We start from the raw sequence: 20,454 nt of genomic DNA, 5'->3' as shown, positions 1-20,454 counted from the left end.
CAGAGGTGATCAAATGCCATCAAAAGAAAGCTCTATTTGTGGGGAAAAAAATGATCACAATTTCATATGTGTACAGTGTTGCATGACCGCGCAATTGTCATTCAAAATGTTACAGCGCTGAAATCTGAAAATGCCCTGTATTGAAGTGGTTAAAATGGCATGAATTTTCAATAAATATGAAAAACCTGAGTCATTAAAGAGACACTCTCACCCAGCCCATGCTGCTCTGGCTTATACTGAACTTTCCAAATGGTCCCATGATAATTTGTTCTTCATAGCAACGGAAAATATCTGCTGCTTTTCGGGTTTGGGGAGCATGTGACCTCTTCCTCCATGACAGTGCTCTTGTCTAGCAGCCAATCACTAGGCCCACTGGCTGTCACCGCTTCCTATAGTTGCTGACACCAGTGATTTTAATTCCAGCTGTCAAGGGGAAGGAATGGCAAGATGGGGGCTGGCAAGGTGAGTATAATGGAGGTCGAGGGCCCTTTGTTGAGACTCTGTCACTTTGCCCTGCATAGTCAAGGTAAAGGAAAAGAAATCCCCCCCCCCCCCTTTTAAAATAATCACACTTGTTTGCTTTGCAACCTGAAATGAAGATAGGCACAGCTTTTGTTTTATCCAGCTGTATCTACTAGTGCAACTTATAACATCCAAGTGAAAGATATAACACCAACATTTCAGGAAAAAAATATAAAAACTATAAAAACAGAATCACAGAGTTGGAAAAGGGATCACCCCCCCCGAGACTGCACTGATAGGTGACAGTGATTGGCAGCACTGGTGGGCACTGTTGGGACTGCACTGATAATCTTTAACACAAGCTGGTTATCTGCTTTTTTTTCCTCCCCTCAGGCTGTCAGCGTGAGGAAAGAAAAGCCAAAAACCGGCTTTTGCTTACTTCCGTGATCAGCTGTCATTGGACACAGCTGATCACGTGTGATTGGTCCTTTACCCCGATTTGTGATCATCCGAGTATGAAGGACTCAGCAATCACAGAGTGCGCCACCCACATGCTGCAGGGGATGCGTGGGCAGTACGATTACAACAGGACGTCCATTTACGCCCTCCCAGCAAATTAAGCCCACACTGTAGCCATCTTTCGGCTATAGCGTACACAGGAAGGAGTTAAGGTAGTCAGATAAGACTAAAATTGAATTATTTGGTCTTAACACTAAACATGTCTGACGGAAATCCAATACAGCTACAATACAATACATCCCTACAGTAAAACAGAGATGGTAATATCCTGTTATAGGGGTGTTTCTCTGCAGCACGGACCGGATCACTTGTCAGGATAGAAGAAAAATGGATGGGGCAAAATTCCATTAACTTTTTGAGGAAAATCTGCAGCCCTCTGCCAGAAAGTTGTCAATGGGAAGAGGGTTTGCCTTCCGTTATGACAATGACCCAAAACACACTGCAAAATGATCACTATCAAACATAACTGAACTTGAGCACTTCTGCAAAGAACAGTGGGCAAATGTTGCAAAGTCTAAATATGCAAAGTTAGTAGAGATATATTGAAACAGAATAAAGGCTGTAATTAAAGCACAGGGTGGTTCAACAAAATACTGACATAAGGGTGGTAATCCTTTTTACAACTCAGTGATTTTGTTTTTGAATTTTTCTTTGTTTTTTTTTTTTCTGACATGTTGGTGTTATATCTTTTACTTGGATTTTACAAGTTGCACTAGTAAATACATCTGGATAAAACAAAAAATGTCTTCATTGCAAGCTCCACAGCAAGAAAATGTGATTATTTTCAAAGGGGGTGATTATTTTCTATACCCACTGTAGGCCTTTATCAGCATTTTTTTGCAGTGGCGTTTTTAGGCTGGAAAAAAACACCAGAATTAGTGTTTGAAGAGGAGTTTTGCAGCTGTAAAAACACTCCAAAATCGTGGTAAAACACGCTATGCGGCATATAAGCTTCAAGCTTTTGTATAGTTTTGCTAAAAACTGTGAATGTGGCAAAACACCCTTTTTAACGCAGCATTCTACAGCTAACACTACTGCTGTTTTTATAACCTCCAGCGTACACAAGGCCTTATAGTGCTCTAAAAAAAACTGCAGATTTGTAAAAGGCCAGATACACAATAAAACAATATGGCTATATCCACAGGAGTGAGCCACAGATAAACTTGGCATGTGCTGCCTGTTTAGATCAAGGTTATAAATGCACTCAAAAGTAGGGGATATGTCTGCATCAAAGTGCACCTGTCATGAATAAAATAAGTAGACAGGCATTGGTCAAACTATTTGAGTTAAAGCCGTATCAAGATTTCCAGACAATTAGCATTCTCAGGAGTTTAGAATTGGTAGCCCTGTATTTTTTCTTGCCATACATACTCTTTGTGACCCATTTACTTCTTTGCAGCATGTTAACATGTGTTGCGGGAAGAAAGCCTATTAAAAATGAATGTTACACCAATGCACTCTAACTTGTTTAGGAAAGCACATAACTTTGTTTCCTAAAGTAACATCCCATGAATGGCTCTGCAATTTATGTTACATTACGCATGTGGCAACACAACACAGAAGTGTAAATAGGCTCTTAAATTTCAAAGTGTATTGCTATTCTTATTACGGTTGTTGCCAGTTTTAATATTTTGTGGCAAGAGCTCCCATCTCTGTATACATCACCATGTAAACACATCCTATGTAGTTATTCTGCTATATAGTAAAAAACATATGACAAACAGATTTTAAGTTGCTTTATTGTTCCACTAAAATCTGCTCAGATCAAGAATAACTGACTGACCACCATGTTGGAACAACCTGTTCTCTATAATGTAAGCTACAAAGCATGTAGAAAAGTTTAATCCCTTATATCTGCAACATTGCACATTCTTGCACAGCTAATCCTATGGTGTAATTACACTATACGAAGCCTAATGCCTGTCTACGACTTCTGTGATTCCCAACAGATTTCAGAACAGGACTATATTTAATCACTGAGACCTGTAGTTACATGCCAACCATGTAAGCGACACCTCTCTGCTGGGGTCACATCTTTTACACTAAACATTTCCCTGTTCTCCTGTTCCTAACCTAGCTTAGAATTTTTTGATAATGTGTAAATAAACCTCATTTGAGATCAGTAGTCCGCCTGATAATGGAGGAAAAAAAAATGTGTGCCTAATATTTATACAGGGAAAAGCCATGTCTCTGCCACCCATGTGCCTACTGTAAACCCTACCTTGGTAGAGAAAAATAGCTCATGTATGCCAGACCTTTATAGAAGCCTACCAGAATACAACCTGGATATCCAAAAAAAAGTCAGCAATATCAGCCCCCATATTTCTACTTTGACAGCTTCCTTTAATATTAGAAGTACCAAAACACATGATTTTTCACTGTCGTGTAGGGTCAATGCATATCTATGCATTCCTCTTACAGGCGGTAAACATGCGTTCATACAATGCAAGCACCATGTTGCATTGCGGTGGCATTCATTTTAAATAGTATCCCAGTGCACTATTCGGCAGCAACCAAATACAGCCGCACAGCAGCACAACACAACATACATGCTGAGCGCTGTGGTGTGCTGTGTTCCCAAAAAAGGGTCATGTATGGTTTTTGGTTTGTTGTGGTTAATTGGCAGGTCATTCATAATAAAACGGATTGTCTTAAAGGTTCACCATTGGGAACATGTTACATGCTCCACCGTAGAAACGGGTGGAACATTAACATGTTCCCACCGCTGCAGCCACCACCCGCTGCTTGTTCTTCCTGTGGCAGCAGTACGCGGGAATGTTCCCTGTACTAGATGTTACTTTTTAAAAACAGTGCGGCTGTGCAGGGATTCTGCCCACATTATTCATACACAAAGCTCTGTGTATGAATGAACTACAAGTCCTGACATCTTTTGCAACTGTCCGCTTGTATTTTTCAATGAACTACCAGGGCGCTGTGAGAGCTGTGGTAGTTCATTGATTCTTCCTGTCAGAATGTATCGGCTTCCTCATACGAGGAAGCAGATCCACTGCCAGGTCTACACAAGATCTGCCGATCACTGTTGCAATGTTTTACAGGCTCCTGCAATACAAGTACTTTTTTTTTTTACCTGCAAAAAAAATATGCATTTTTTTTGTTTTTTAAAGTGAACTTATCCTTCAATGCAACAGACATTAACACACTGCAACATGCCACATTAAAGTGAAAGGGTGTCTGAAAATTATTCTTTTTTTTTCTTTTTCATTTTGTACTACAACACTCTGATCATGCCTCACATTGTCCCTCTACTAGATGTGAGCCATTTTTATATATTAAGTTAAAGAATACAAATTATTTGTGCAAGTCACTCACTTTCCATGACACTGATAAACTAAAACAGTTGGTACCTCCTTAAGAAACCACCTGTATATTATATTTTATCTATGCTGATCTCCTGTATATTTCTTACCACCATAAGAATAGATGGAGCACAAAAGAAATTCATCAGTTTAAGCAAGTGTTATGTATTCTATTTAAACATATCTGTTTTATTGTTGTCTGTACTGTACTATATTTTTTATTTGTAAACATTTTCACCAAAGAAATGTAAATGAACCATAACAAAAAACATTTTACACTTAGAGTAATGAATATGTATTATATTTTATTGTAATATACGTATCTAGTTTGTTTGTTTATTCATGCTACGTTAGCCATTATTTTTTCTATTTTGCCACCACAGGAATGTAAATTGAACTTTACAATGAAAAAACATTTTCCATTCTCAGCAACGAGTACATATTTACAATAGCATTTCTCATGCAATGCTATATACTGCTGTGTCTCAATAGTGTATCTCAGTAACACACATCCTGCGTACATCTATACTCTAATACAGCGATTCTCAAATTGTGAGGTGGGCTGAACCCGCTATCCACACTAGTGTGGTATAAGCGTTTTTTCCCCCCAAATTAATCCTTTGGGAGAAATATATCCTAACAATTAAAACATAAAATGTTGAGGGTCATATAACAGACTCCAGGAAAAGCTAACCCTATATTTGGCAAAGACCCCTAATTGAAAGCACATATCTAAAAAATAAAAACTGATACTCAATTAGCGAATATCAGTACTATAATACAAAAGTTTACATTTGATATTCTACTTGATACTGTTTTTATATTCACTACGAACACATTTGCATATTTTGTATTTTTTATTGTGGAAAAACTTGAATAAAAACGATTGAAATGAAAATATAAAACGTGTTTTTTGAGTTAACCTACAAAACAAACTAACTGCCTAGTATCATTAGACATTTGTTGCCAATAACCTGATTTGTATCATGTATAGTTAACATTCTGCTAATTTTGCAATTCCCCTACATCTATTATCAATCTGGTGGTCTTGAACCCTTAATTCTTCTTACCCATTTGTAATATAGGAAATATATTCTCAAACACACTCACTAGTGAAGGTCTCTGTCAACCTGTCTCAAAGCGGCAGCTTTATCTTGACTTTGGTGACACATTGTGCCGAGAGAGCGGGAGTTCAGCCCACTGGCACTCCGACCCTATATGTGTGAGGAGTTCTTTGTCATATGACCGCACCGGATTTCATGGAACTCGGATTAAATTAAACCTATGCCTGGACAGGAAAAGCTGATCACCTCTTACAAAAAAAGCTGGTTGCCTGGCTGTGATAGTGGCTTTCTGATATCAATAACTTTAGTCACTGATCCAGAGCAAGCTAATTACAGAGGTCAGAATTTCCAATCTGGAAAAGTCACTGACTCAGTAGGGTCACCACTAGTGCCATACAACTAGCATTTGCAGAAGGAGCAATCAGCAATGAAAGCCCACTTTTCTCTGAACACAGGTTTCCTTTAGGGTAAATTCACATTCATTTGGCACCCCAATGCATATACACACTAAGGCACAATGTGCACTGCACTGTGGTAAAAAAAGAAATAGGAGTGATTCTTCCTGCATTGGGGCCCGTTTGAAATGAATGGGGTATAGTAAGGCAGTAAATCACAATGCATGATAAAGCATACTTCAGCACATGGCCATATAACAGTAACTGTGCATAAAGGCTCTTTGTTGTTACCTCATTTTTTATGTAACATCTCTCTAGTAATCCCTAGATAGCAGCTGTGATAGCTATCTGTCAAAATCAGCTTTACATCCTTTTACTACTTTCATCGATCTTTTCCCGAATGGAAAAATATATATATTTCTAACCAATCAGTAAAGAAGGGTCAATGTATCCAGGCAGACTGAGCACAGATGGACTTTGAAAAGGTGAACTCAATTTTTAGGCAGGGTTTTCATAGTTGCTAACTAGGGATTGCCAGAGAGCTGTGACATTTAAACTGTGGGTCATTTAAAAGGGCTAGCATTAGCTGCTCATCAACTGCTTTCACATTCTAACTCCTTTAAAATGCCATCTCTCACACTGGAATTACTTTATGTTAACCATGTATAAATAAGGCTGTACACTACATTTCAAGGACTTAACATTTGATAAAATGTAAAGACAATGTGTACTGTTTTAGACAGTATGCTGAATGAGAATGGTAAGAAGATAATGTATTACACACAGTGAACTTCAATCATAACTTAGTTTATAATATTAAATGAGCATCTTAACAGAAATGAGCACATTCCTGAGAAATGTGGAACTTGAGGTATAGTTCATGAAAACATATACATGGAGAATGAAAATGTGACCACAGATGAATAACTACTCCTTTGAGCAAGATGGGCACTTTCACCATTTCAAGGCCATGTTCTGCCATGCTGAATCCCACTGAAAAATCCTCAGATACTCTGCATGCATGAAGAGTGCAGCCATTTAATACACTGGCACATTAAAGTATTCGTGACGGGGCTACAAAAGAAATGCAGGTTGAAACATAAGCCCCTGTCTGATCGATACACTGGGGGAGATTTACTAAGAGTTGTCCACAGTATGTTCTTGAAATATATGCAGTTTGTAGACTTCTATTCACAGCTTTTAAAACTTGAGTAGTTTGTGTTTTAAGGCGGAGAGATTTGTAAAAGCAAATGGAACTTGCAGGATAAAAGACACTTTTAAATGGCTTATAATTCCTATAAAAATCCCCTAGCAGAGAAAACTTCATTAAAACCATTCTGTACAACTCTTTGTGAATCTCCCCACTGTCAGACTGTACACAGAGAAATCACCAAGATAACAGGAATCATTAGCGGCTGCTGGACAAGCCAACCGCCCACTGTAATTCAGAGATGGAGGGTTAATTTAATTTCATTGATTGAAAGTTAAAAGGGTTGGTTAACAATGTTATTATGATTTGATAACACTCTCCTTTTCATAGAGGTGATATACAGTAAATGAACATAATTCTCTTTAAACGCTTTGACGGTGCTTTTTCAAATTGGACAATTAGCTTGAAAAAAATAAAATGATAAAAGGCAAAAAAAAAAGGGCAACTGCGTTTAAAACGCATGGTCCGATGTATGAAGAAAAGTTAATTATAGTAACTGTTTGTGTGTCCTTCTTTAAATATGTACTAAAGGAAGCCTTCACTAAGATAACTATAGAGGCTGCGCCACTGCTGATCTGTCCTGAAAATACTTGTTGCTTGGCCGTCATGTTGATCCAGTGGCTTCATGAACTCAGAACAAGTTTACATACAAGACTTCTCTTGCAGCATGCTTGTCCTAGGTCAGCGACTGAAAAATGACTGAAGCTAGAGACAGTCAGACAACTAATTAGGTTAGCAGTGGCAGCCCCAAGATTTCCATAAACGTTTAAAAACAATGATAGCTGGAATCTGGATTCCCTGGAAGGAAAAAATAGTTCTCCGGGTTGAATTCTTTTAGATGAATTATATTTAAGTGATCAAAGACTTTTGAAAAGGTAACCCACCCAAGACATATTTCTCCACTTTAAAGCCCCTTTCACACGGGCAATCTGATCAGGTCCACCTGTGAGTTTCTTAGGCGGACTTGATCAGACCCTCCAGTATCTTCTATGGACACATGTCTTCTGACACCCGCTGCCATCTGATCCTGTCTGCCAAAAACAGACAGATGGTGGTCCTATTCCCATATCCGTCTGGTGGATTGGATCGGATGGAAATGAACAGCAGTCCGTTTTCCACTTGATTGCCCCATAAAGGGTGACAGACCTGTCATCCCCTGCTCAGTGGGGATCAGTGAAGAGATTCTCTGCTGAGCAAGCAAATTCTGCTTCACAGAGGTGCCCGTGTGAAAGGGGCCTAAGTAGAGCAGGATGGGATATTTTCCTATTCCTAGGTCTTCATTGTTGTCCAGGAGTTTGGTGTATGAAAGTCCCCCCTCCCCACCAGTGACAGGCAAAGCCTGGCATTTCAGTTGAGCGAAGGGTGACACCAATATGTTCTAATTGGAAATCCATTATGGGACGAGTGACCCAGCATTTCTGCGCCGTGAGCTCTCTAGTGGATCATTCATTGGAAAATGAGGAGTCCTCAGGGGAATCCTGTTCTACTCTACTCATAACAAACACAGATTTTCTATTCAAAATGATTAGCTTGAGCTGCTAGTCTCTATTAAATAGATGTATATAATATGTTCTGCACTCACTTGCATCTGGTTTGCACAAAATATAATAAAAAAATACAATATAGTGTACCTATTTATACCCTATTTTTTGCATCAAATAAATAAGTGTGAAATAACTCTATGAAATCATTTAATGAGTGGGATACAGCATCACAATAATACTATCTAGATTTTCTGAATTTTGCTCATGCAATCTTGCTGTAGCCGATCCCTCAGTATTATTACAATGGAGCCCATAGATCACTTTACATGTAAACAAATACACACATTTTATATTATTGGTATCTAGCCCAATTATACGTCTATTATTTACATTAAATCTATGGCATTTAACTTTGAATGGTATATTCCACCTTAGTGTGATATGATATGGTTAATAAGGTAGATAACCTCTTTTCACTTTATATATCATTACAGCAGCCACATGTTTAACAAAGGCACCAAAATTCCGTTTTCTACTGTTTTTTTTTTTTTTCTTATTCCCAGAATCAAGTCCTGAAAGACAGCGCCACAAAACCCCAGAATTCCATTATCATAATAAGAAGAGATCTTCCAAAGCTGCAGTTTCTGGAAAATGATCTGCGTTTGTGATAATAGCCAGTTTACACCCTGCATAATGCATTAGAAGAGGCATCATTAATTTAAATGAGAAAGGAGCAGGCTTAGACAATACTCAGACTATGAAGACAGCTGAGGAGCTCTGGCAATTCATCTTCAGCTAGATCCTCATCTCACCAAGGTTACCTTGTACCGTACCAGCATCGTGTCACACAATCCTTACCTTAATTCAGGCAGCTACTTACCTTTATTAACAGCACTGATAGGTTTCTTTTCAGCACATTTAGACCAGACCTATATTATATATATATATATATAAATATATATATATATATATATATATATATATATAGACAGAGACACAGGATTATCTTCATGCAGCACTATCCAGCAGAAACCAGTAGCAGCTGTTACTTTGGATTATAAAACATTTCTGTTAGCCTGGGATCACACTGAGTGTGGGAATGAAATTGTGCGAGTTCGGAAGTCGCACAATTTCATTCCCGCATGTTAGTCCCGATCAGTGGCGGCTGGTGCTCCACATTTTTTTTTTTGGGGGGGGGGGGACTGAAAACAAAAACATCAATTGCAGCCTCACTGTACCAATCATATGCAGCTGTGCTCAGCAAATGCAGCCAACTGTGCTCCATCAATTGCAGCCTTTGTGCCCCCCCACCTGCCCACTGTCTGTCTGCCTGGCACTTACCCCATTGTGGTGGTGGGTCAGGCGGTGAGCTGTGGGACAGGTAGCGCGGCAATGGCTCCGCATCCTCCATGCGTGTCTTCTTCCCATTTTGCTAGGCGGCTAATGAGATCGCCTCTACCTTTTGCCAATCAGGTGCCCGTATTACATCCGGGTCTCCTGATTGGCTGAGAGGCGGTGCTGTGTTAGCAAAGCAAATATTCATTTGCTTTGCTAACACACCAGGGTGCAACGCGAGCGTACCTTTTTTGAAGCCTATTAGAGCCTAAAAACACCCCGCCGCTGTAATTCAGGTGCCCGAAAAGGGGCCGGACGCATGAATGGGGGTGGCTACAGCGGTCGTGGATAGATTCATGCAATGCATTAATCTATTCATAGTAGACAGAGGGGGTGGCTGGAGAGAGGGGGCGGCGCCCCAGCGCTCCTAATGGATGCACCGCCACTGGTCCCGATTTCGGTAGCGATTTCAGAGACATTTGTGCAGGTTTCTGCACAGATGTCAATGGAAATCGCAAATAGTAGTACAGAAACTACTTTTTGAAATGGATTAGGATGGTGCCATTGTTGGCAACTGCCACCGATTTGACATGGCAAATCGTACCAATGTGAACCAGGGCTGAAAGGGAACACTCATAATGTAAAGCTTTAGCTGAAACATGTTCACAATGTAAATATGTAAATATAAATGTAAACATCCTCATAACTGCTCAAAAAGTTGACATATTGGACATTGTATTTACATTTGTTCTAATAATAAGAAGTTTATTTATGCTCTTTTAAGGGGACTCTGTCACAACAGGAATTTAATGAGTCAGTGACTCAAAGTATTAGGAAGACAGTCAGGCAATGTGCATATCAGGAGAGATCAGCAATGGGAACTTATATACAGTATTTACCAGTGTACAGCCTCCTATGCATGTACTGCTACTCTCCTAAGCTTGCTGAGAAGCCACCCTGTTGTATAACCTGACATGACTCAGCCAAATCAGGTTGTATGATCATCAATAATGCTCAAAATGTAAGGAGAAGTACTACTAACAGCAGAGGACTCAACACAAGGGACAAATCCTACTGACTAAGTTATGTCCCCTTGCTGACTTTTCTATTTTTGATTTTGGCTGCACTTAGATAATAAAGCTGTGCCCGTCCACGTTCTTAACTCCAGAGCTATGCCTGCTCTGTACACCAACCGTGTAAATTTAGGCTTAGCTTTCCTGCCCCTAACCCCTGGTATGCAAATATTAAAGGCTGAATCTGTCACACCCCGATAGATTTTGTGTGACTGTGACCTAGTCACCTAGAATAATATAATCTGACATTTTCTGTGGCGACATCTAGAATCATTCTCAGGCTTGCAGTGTGAAAGAATGAAGCCTGGCCAGAGCCTATTATGTTATTTGCTACCATGTTAGATAAAGGCAGAGCATTTAACAATCATCGGTGCATGAAAAAAAATGAATACATTTCTATCTGCAAACTTATATAGCATTTATGCACCAAATAAAGAAGTGTCACATAAGAATGAATTCACTTGTTTCATGACCGTGGTAAGCTGTGCGTCCATAAACATCCATCTCTGGCACTTCTGCTTCTCTCTGTTCACCCCTCCACACTACAGTATTTATATCACTATGGTAATGCTGGACATTTTAGAAGAACTTAGAACATTGCATGATTATTTTGGCTTACGCCATCAGACAATAAAAGAAACTGACGCATATCACTTTTAAAGTGATATGGTGCAGATGGCAGCAACAAACAGAACTTGTGTTATGGCAAGGTTAAATTGGTGCAGAAAATGCATTGATATGTACATTAAAGTGCTTGTAAAGTTTTGTTTTAAAAAAACAAAAAACAAAAAGATGCTATACTTCCCTTCTCTGTGCAGTTGGTTTTGCACAGAGCAGCCCGGATCCTCCTCTTCTCGGGTCCCTCTTTGGTGCTCCTGGCCCCTCCCTCCAATTAAGTGCCCCCTCAGCCAGCACCTCTCCATGGGGGCACTGGAGCCGAGTCAGAGCTCCGTGTAGCCGTTCAGACACAGAGCCCCGACCTAGCCCCAGCCCCCTCTGCCCTGATTGGCTGACTAACTTTAATTGACAGCCACGGGAGCCAATGGCGCCGCTGTGTCTCAGCCAATCAGGAGGAGTGTCCCGGATGGCTTAGACACTCGAGGACATCTCTCAAGAAAGATGGGGCTCAGGTAAGTAATTAGGGGAAGCTGCTACACAAAAGGTTTTTTATCTTAATGCCTACAATGCATTAAGATAAAAAACCTTCTGCCTTTACAACTCCTTTAAAGAATTATGTACTTCTCTTTGTTAAGGTCCCCGATAAGTCTATTATTCTTTGTAAACAGCCATCTTAGACTAAGGCATGTTTAAACCATAGCCTACTGTTGTCACCTTTTCTTCAAGCCAAACCCGAACACTTTAGCAAATCACACCACATTTTTTTTTTAAGGGGGAACGCTATGGACTCTGGCATAAAAGGGATCTCTGATGTAAAGGGAGTTTCAGCTCACCAAAGCCCCCACTTACATCAGAGTTCCCAGCATTCCCCCTAAATCAGGGTGCTCAAAGATCCCCTTATCTCAGAGTCCGCAGAGCACCCCTTACATCTGAGTCCCCTTACCTTGCTGTACTCGCTCAGAGGCAGAAGAAAGAAGGGAAGGAGGGGGGAGATTTAAGCCACATACATCAGATGGGAAGATCACTCACCTGAGGATGGAAACCGGGGGGCCTTTGCATTGTATGGTGTGATTAGGGTGTGCCCAGGCACACCCTGTGCTCATGTCTATAGGTCTGAATATTGTATCCGGGTTTCAGACGATCTGAAACCTGGACACATGATTCAAAACCTGGACTGTTCTTGTTAATTTCTGGATAGTTGGCAACCCTAACATAGCCCCACCTTTCCACCTTAAAAGGCACCATAAGCACAAGTGGAATGTGGTCCTCCAACCAATGTGCAGCAGAAAGTGTACGAAGCTTGCTCCCTAAGCAAATTGCCACTCATAAAATTGTTGGGGCATACAGATTTGAAAGGCTGTTTAAACTTCCCTACGTGTACTTTATTCCTCCTGGGCATGTTGTCAGCTGCACAGTGCATAATCAAAAGTAACAGGCGTCAGGTTAGTGTTATATCCAGCCAAAAAAAGACAGACGGGGGAAGCACAGGAAACAAACAGAAGAACAGAAGCAAAAAATATAAGATGAAGTGTGTGGACTTAAACAGAGACTGATTGCACTGTCCTTCAGGCTGCAGGGCTCAAAAGCACAAGTTACCTATAATGGTGTGCATGTCCGGCAAGCTGCTGCTTCAGGTAAAAATCTTTCCATGCTGCCGGATACTGCCCAGAGCCTCAGACTTATTGTGCTGTAGTGGTGAACAGCAGTGGCTGCGAGTGTGAAAAAACTCCACCGCTCATCCGCCCTTTCCTGCTGTCTGCCATGTTCTGTGAACAGGCAGGCGAGAATCTGTCATTCATCTGTCCCTCTTTTATTCAAAACATGAGGCATTGTGGGACAATAATAGTATGAAGTCTGACTGGTGGAGGGGGGGGCAGAAATTTCTTCACACTCGCAGCTGCTGTTTTTACCTTCTGCAGAACTGGAAAGTTCCTGCTCTAGACAGCATCCAGCAACATGAAGGAATGATTTTTACATGAAGCAGCAGCCTGCAGAACAAGGCATAAGGAATGTGTTGGGTGCTGCATCCAAATTAAAAAAATAAAAATAAATAATAAACTTCAGCTTTAAACAAAAACTACTGGATAAAATGTTAGCTATGTGTGTGTAAAACTATCTCTAGTAAACACTTTAAACCAAATATCTTTGCAAAATTTCAGAAATGTTCTAACTCCTAACTATTACGCTTCTATACATATCTAGTTATATTTCCATTTTTCTGATTTCCTGAACGAAATAAAGAGAAAAATTCCACCAAAGAGCCATGGCTTTCTGCAGTATCTTATTCTGCCATTGCCTCTGCTCTTCTCTTGCTTGAGATAACAATATTATAACAGAAGACGATTCAAGGACTTGGAGAGGTCTCTGAAGACGAACATGAAACAACTATGACTGCTCAGGAGAACTTGCCGCTTATAGTGAAATGTCAGGAGATGTGTGGAATTTCTCCGCTTTATTTATTGGAAGAATTGCATGCTGTACACTTACAGGCTTATACAGGAAGGTGAGGCACAAAGGACAGAAATGTTGCACAGCAAGAGATGGGAACTGCTCTTTTACTGATCTGACTTGCAATCTGTTGTGGCCTTCACCATTGCACTGCCTAATTGCAAACTGTGGCATGCTGCTGATTCAATCCATCCTGCTACTTTTTTACAGTGAAATCTATAAAAAGTTGATCCAAAAGAAAATAAAGTCAGGTATCATTCTGTTTTCATCTGCCTTCAATCCGGTTTTCTTTGAGAGTCAGGAAAAATAAACCGGAAATGCAATAAAAAGTGCAAGAACTGTTTCATAAAGTAAAAAATGTACAGTATTACAAAAAAGTTAAACTAAATACTGTACATTACTGATATGAATGCAGTTGTAACTATTTTCCTTGTAATGTGACTGATGTTGTGGATTACTGTAATATGCATCACTTTCTGATATTTAAAAATGTATATATATATATATATATATATATATATATATATATATATATATATATATATATATATATTTTTTTTTTTTTAAATATCAGAATATCTCTATCTCTCAAACACAAAAAGTAAAAATGATTCAACTCAAGTTTTATTTTACCTTTTGTTCCCCTTTCTTCTGATAGTATATAAACATCTGTGTGCACATACTACTATAAATACATACTACAACTACTACTATGGAGGCCTTTCAAAATGTATAGAGTTAGGACTGCAGATAATACTAGGGTGCCTTGTCAAGGCCTCGGCAGCTTCCGCGTGTATTTGCAAATGTGTGCAAACTAAACCTCTGTTAGACAGTACAATTTGGTCTGTTGCGGGCTGGCAAGATGAGTTAGGAATTTTTCTGTTTGTGTTTGACATGCATCGTCCTTCCATATGCTCCTTGCTGTTACGGCCAGTTATAGGTTGGGGCAGTTGCCGTTTGTACCACTGATTTGTGCCATTTGCTGGGTGTTCAGTGCGCCCAACAAATGGCACAAGATGTCTTGTGCCATTTGTACGGTGGGCTCCCTTCAGGCAAACCAGCTCTCAATCTTTCCATTACTATATACACTATATTACCATAAGTATTGGAACACCTGCCTTTACACACACACACACACGAACTTTAATGGCATCCAGGTCTTAGTCCATAGGGTTCAATATTGTGTTGGCCCTCCCTTTGCAGCTATAACAGCTCCAACTGTTCTGGGAAGGCTGTCCACAAGGTTTAGGAGTGTGTCTATGGGAATGTTTGACCATTCTTCCAGAAGCGCATTTGTGAATTCAGGCACTGATGTTGGACAAGAAGGCCTGGTTCGCAGTCTCTGCTCAGTGCTCACTATGTAGGCTTTCAAAATGTATAGCGTTAGGACTGCAGATAATACAGGGTTGTCTTGTCGTGGCCTCTGCAGCTTACACATGTATTTGCAAATGTTTGCAAACTAAACCCCTATTTTTAATGTGCGATTGTGAGACAGGATAATTCGATTTGTTGCAGGCTGGCTGGTAAGTTGAGATGGGAATTCTTCTTTGTTTTTTTCTGACATGCTTCACCCTTCCATGTGCTCCTTGCTGTTAAGGCCAGTTAAGGTTAGGGCAGTTGCTTGCTTGTTTGTACCTGTGTACACATACCCTGTTCAGCAGTGGTTCTCAACTCCTGTCCTTAGGACCCACTAACAGGCCAGGTTTGCAAGATAACGTAAATACATCACAGGTGATATAATTTGCTGCTCAGTTATTGCAGTATTCTAGTCTGCATCTGCCCAAGGTAATACTTAAAATCTGGCCTGTTAATGGGTCCTGAAGACAGGAGTTGAGAACCACTGCTGTACAGGGTACAGATAAGGAGAAATATAATTCAGGGGGTTAGATATAAGATGTCTGAGAAACAATACTCCCGTCCAACCGGAATGCAGCAGCTATTGAACAAGGGGTATAGTAGGGAAACCCACAAGTGTTGCTGTTGATGACCAAAGTTGGTCATAAATCAGTAGAATTTAGTTAAAAACATTTTTTTAGCATGTTTGTTTAATTTTACAATTTTTAATGGGTTCAAATCTTTTGAACATAGTGACAAAAAATGTTTAAAAGAATTTAAAAAAAGGTGCAGGATAAAAATGTTTCATCAAGCAAATGAAATTATAACAGTGAATGTGGTTTTTGTTTGGGAAATTCCATTCATTTGAAAATGGAATGTGTAAAGCAAATTACAAAGTACGCTTGAATGAGATTTGTCAAGTCATTAGTGGCATTAACGAATGTACTGACAAGGTCTTTTGTACGACTGTTCATACGAAAATCTACTACGATATGGCAGGCTTTAGTTTGGATTAATGTTTGAAACTAGGTTGTGGAAAAAAATGCTGACCAGTAACAGAGGTATGTTCATGCAACCACTAGAAAGGAAATGTCTAATGTCCAATATGGAATTGGCTCAGCTCCAGTGGCCAGTCAGGATCATCTGGAGGATGGAACGCTGGCCATGTTGGAATGGGAATGAAGGGTATGCATGACACTACACCACAGGAGACAGGAAGGAAGGTCACTCTGCAGGCAAGTACCTGGTCAAGATAATATAGTGAATGCTTCTATAGCTAAAGAAGTGTTGTGGGTAGTATGTGTCCCACATCTCGTGATTTCTAACAGCACAACTAGCACTCAGAAAATGATCAAAGTTTGTGAAAAGCTGCTTTTGATGTCTGTTTTTTGTACATTGCATTCTAGTATATAAAATAAAATGGGCCCAACAAGGCTGAAAATGCATTAACATCTGCTGTCTTGATATTGTGTCTTATGGAGAATCAATACATTTCGAAGATTTTTAAGAGCAAGCAAGGAATTGCAGATCATCTCTCTTCACATTCTAGTATGCGTGGTATATGTCCAAGCCAATTTGTGGACTCACGCCCAAGGATGTCATCATTCTCCTCATTTTAGTGCAACTCAAGCAGGACTGCTTTAACGCTCTCTATAGGTTTCAATAAAATCTCCAGCACCATTAGAACACAGATAAGCGCAGGTGAAAAAAACAAGTCCAATTCTCCTGAATAGGCCTGCATTCAGCAGCCCCAGTGTACACCACATACACAAAGCAAAGGAACCATCCAGTACATCATTTTGGACCTTGGTAATGGAGGTTGCTGTGGCCCAAATACAACAAGGTCTTGAGTGACCCTAGTAACTTCTACGGTTCATTAAACCTGCGCCGATAGGCGTAACTAATGTACACTTGTATGCCTCATAGCAAGCACACTGCTGGTAGGCTTCAATTAATTCTGTACAACATGGTACAAATCTGCTTGAGCTCCTCTCAGCAGGGAATGCTGATGGGGCTTTGCTTCTCCACCAACACTCATCTGCCTGTAGCTATAAAACAATCCCTATGTATAGCTGTATCCAAGAGAGACAGAAAAGCAACAAAGCACATAATTCAGTCAGATAACACAAACACATCTATGAACAGACCTAAGAAAAAACAAAACTTAATTTAAACACTGCTGGAATCCAATAATAAGAATGATCTGCAAGCAGAAAAATATGTGTGTGTTTGGACATAAAATCAAAGCAGAACAAGGTCACTGACCCAACATTTTCACCAACAGCATTAGGAGTGTTCTCATTTAATTAGACAAGTTACACCAGTTAGTATTTGAAAATAAGCCCGCACCACGCGCCCTTTATGACTGCTGTTAGTAACAGATCCTGTACACACAATGGTTTTTTTTAAGGACAGAATAATTATTAAATGAAAGAAAATAGCTGTGAAAATGTAAAAGACTTTGGGGTTGATTTACTGAAGGCAAATAGATTGTGCACTTTGCAAGTGTAGTTGCACTCTGCAGGAGCATTTGCTTCAGAGCTTAGTAAATGAGTAAAAGCTCCATTGACTTCCATCATCCAATCGTGCAAGCAAAAATGCATTTTTTTTTTTTTTTTATTGTCCTTGTATGTGATTGGGTAATCTTTGCAAAGTGAAGCTTCACCTCATTTATAAAGCTAAGCTCTGAAGTAATATCCCTTTCAGAGTGCAACTGCACTTGCAAAGTCCACATTCTACTTGCATTTAGAAAAACAACCCCTTTGCCCCTGCATACACAACTACTATGTCACGCCAGGAATATGTTCCCCCCAGTTTAGAATAGTTTTCGAAGCAAGGGGGTGACTACCACATGAAGTGAGTGGACCAGCATTAAAACCCAAAAGTTGCAGACTACATGTCCTAATAACCAAAGCAAGGTAAGTGAATCCATTCTAGGGAAATCTTACACCTACCACTGAATTGTCCATGGATTACACGTTATCAAAAATTACTGCTGGAGGCATGAGGCTTCCTTGCTTGGCTCTGTCATATCTGCAGCAAGAGAGGTCAGGGTTTCTGGCATGATCATCTTTCCACTGAGATACATCAAACTCCCAGTATCTACACAAAACTGAAATATCAGGTGTTAGCTGGATGACACTTTTAAACCAATGTGTGTACTGGTACCATTAGAAATAATAAAATCCCACTCACCGTGATAAGGTCATGCTAGCCTATAGGCAAAATACCAGTTACCTTATTTTTAGTGGAAAACATTAAGATGTCATGCAGCAGTCTCTGCAGAGCACCCACAATACATGCCACCAAAATGCTAAAAATTACCCGGTTTATAGGAGTTGTGTTTCAAGAAGGCTAAGCCCTCAGAGGTGGCCTTTATCAAAGCATATCCTCTGAGTAACCTCCCCAGTCTTCATTCTGGCTCTACAAATATAAAATCACAAGGTAAAAAATGTGGTTTCTTCAGTAATTACTATCCATCTCTTTTAAACGTTCTTGATAATATATGTGCATATTTATAGATTACTGAGCAAAGTCTGTCTCTTGTGACAATGGCAAAGCATAGCTACCCTTGGGGTAACTAAACAAGAGAATGACTCTTCTTTCCACCAGGCTCAATAGATGCAGTTTACCATCTGGCACCATTTCCAAATTAATCCTTCAAAATCTCTACAATTATTGTCCACCCTTTGATTTAGTTTCCATCTCTTCACTAGAGGTTTACTTCTAAACAGCTCACATATGTCCCCAAGTCCAATCAAAAGATTGGATACGCAGCCAGCTAAACTATTTTGCTTTCACTTCAACAAATCATATTGTGCAAATGTGATGTTACCTTCACTGGTTTTGGTTAAAGTGTCATTAGTAAAGAATAATCTGTCAAGACTCATGGAACCCCTGCCATGGAGACTGTTCCTTGTATAATAGGCCCCTTACACACGGGCATAATAATTTACTGATATCTACTCAGAAACTTGTTGAAAGCCCCTGAGTAAAAAAAGATGTGTAAAGACCTTTAGTAATGTTACATATAGGCGTTGCCAGGTGACATTTCTTCTGCATTGCAAGTGTTGTAATATACTCATACTCACGCAAACATGCTTATAGACGCATAAACACGCATATGCTCGTAAATAACTGCATGTAACATTTTCTATTTTTGTTTTATGGCTCTGTACTCAACGCTGTGTTACCAATCTTTATTTAGAAGTGTGCATTGTTCAATAGACAACAATGCATCTCATTTCAACTCAGTAAAAAATGTGGCGCTTTTTACTCCCATGTGTAAGAAGCCTTATACTGTAGACTCCAAGTGTAAAAACTTGCATGTTCAGCCTCCATATACAGTGCCTTTCGAAAGTATTAGCCCCCCTTGCTATTCTTGTTTTGTTACAATACAACCCTCCTTCCAAAAGTCAATACTTAGTAGAGCCGCCATTTGCTGCAATTAAAGCTGCAAGTCTCTTGGGATATGTCTTTGTTAGCTTAGCACATCTAACCACTGGGAGTTTTGTCCACTCCAGTCTTCAAGTCATGCCACAGCTTCTCCGTTGGATTGAGTTTTGGGCTTTGACTAGGCCATTTCAAGACAATTATGTGAATACTTTTGCAAGGCACTGTATCTATGGCTATCTTTTAACACGTAGGTTCCCCCAAATGGAATCATATAAGATATACTGTAGCGCGGTAATTACCTGAAATCCAAAAGCTGTCCTCAAAAAATTCTTAGGGAACTGGATATTTTCCAGAAATAATTAAACAAGCACCATATTAAGGAAGAAGCCAATAGAATTCATCACAGAAATAGGATGACTTTCCAGAGGTGAAATTTTCAATCATGGTAAAATGAACTTATGATTGGCTCATATACGCAATTATTTGCAGAATAATTAACAAAAATTAGTTATTCTGTCACTGGTGTTAACTCGCTTATAGTCCACCCTCTGCCTCACTGGCCAAACCAGAGAGACATTGCTTCAGCAGCCAAGGAGCAACTTCCACTAGGTAAAGTTGCTCAATGATTCTGCCACAAGCGTGTCTTAAACCAAAACCTAGTGTTATGTATGGAGTGTGGAAGGGTTGAAGCCTTGGACTTAGACGGGTGTTCCTCCTTGAGAGAACACTGTTTGTCCTGATGACCATTTTTACAGGGAGTGAAAGTGAAAAAATAAAAATAAGTAATCACTAGAACATT

The 20,454-nt window shown here is 39.8% G+C and overlaps 1 protein-coding gene across 13 annotated transcripts in view; it reads right to left on the bottom strand.

Moving 5' to 3' along the window:
* Nucleotides 1–20,454, bottom strand: part of AP1S2 (adaptor related protein complex 1 subunit sigma 2) — a 138,226-nt gene that overhangs the window by 50,123 nt on the left and 67,649 nt on the right. For 4 of the 13 annotated variants that reach the window (XM_073616925.1, XM_073616927.1, XM_073616928.1 and 1 more), the window contains exon 5: nucleotides 18,215–18,372. The exons of 4 other annotated variants lie outside the window; for them this stretch is intronic. In XM_073616925.1, the coding sequence (XP_073473026.1) occupies nucleotides 18,250–18,372 (123 nt within the window). In that variant the 3' untranslated portion in view covers nucleotides 18,215–18,249. Of the gene's footprint in view, nucleotides 1–4,583; nucleotides 6,832–8,776; nucleotides 14,142–18,214; nucleotides 18,373–18,584; nucleotides 18,684–20,454 lie in introns of those variants that run through there. 5 more of the 13 variants (XR_012241771.1, XR_012241772.1, XR_012241770.1 and 2 more) reach the window with 5 other exon arrangements.

The sequence above is a fragment of the Aquarana catesbeiana genome, linkage group LG02, assembly GCF_042186555.1.
Source record: "Aquarana catesbeiana isolate 2022-GZ linkage group LG02, ASM4218655v1, whole genome shotgun sequence".
Taxonomy (NCBI): domain Eukaryota; kingdom Metazoa; phylum Chordata; class Amphibia; order Anura; family Ranidae; genus Aquarana; species Aquarana catesbeiana.
The sequence above is the reverse complement of the archived record's forward strand: the minus strand, read 5'-3'. Positions and strand labels throughout refer to the sequence as shown.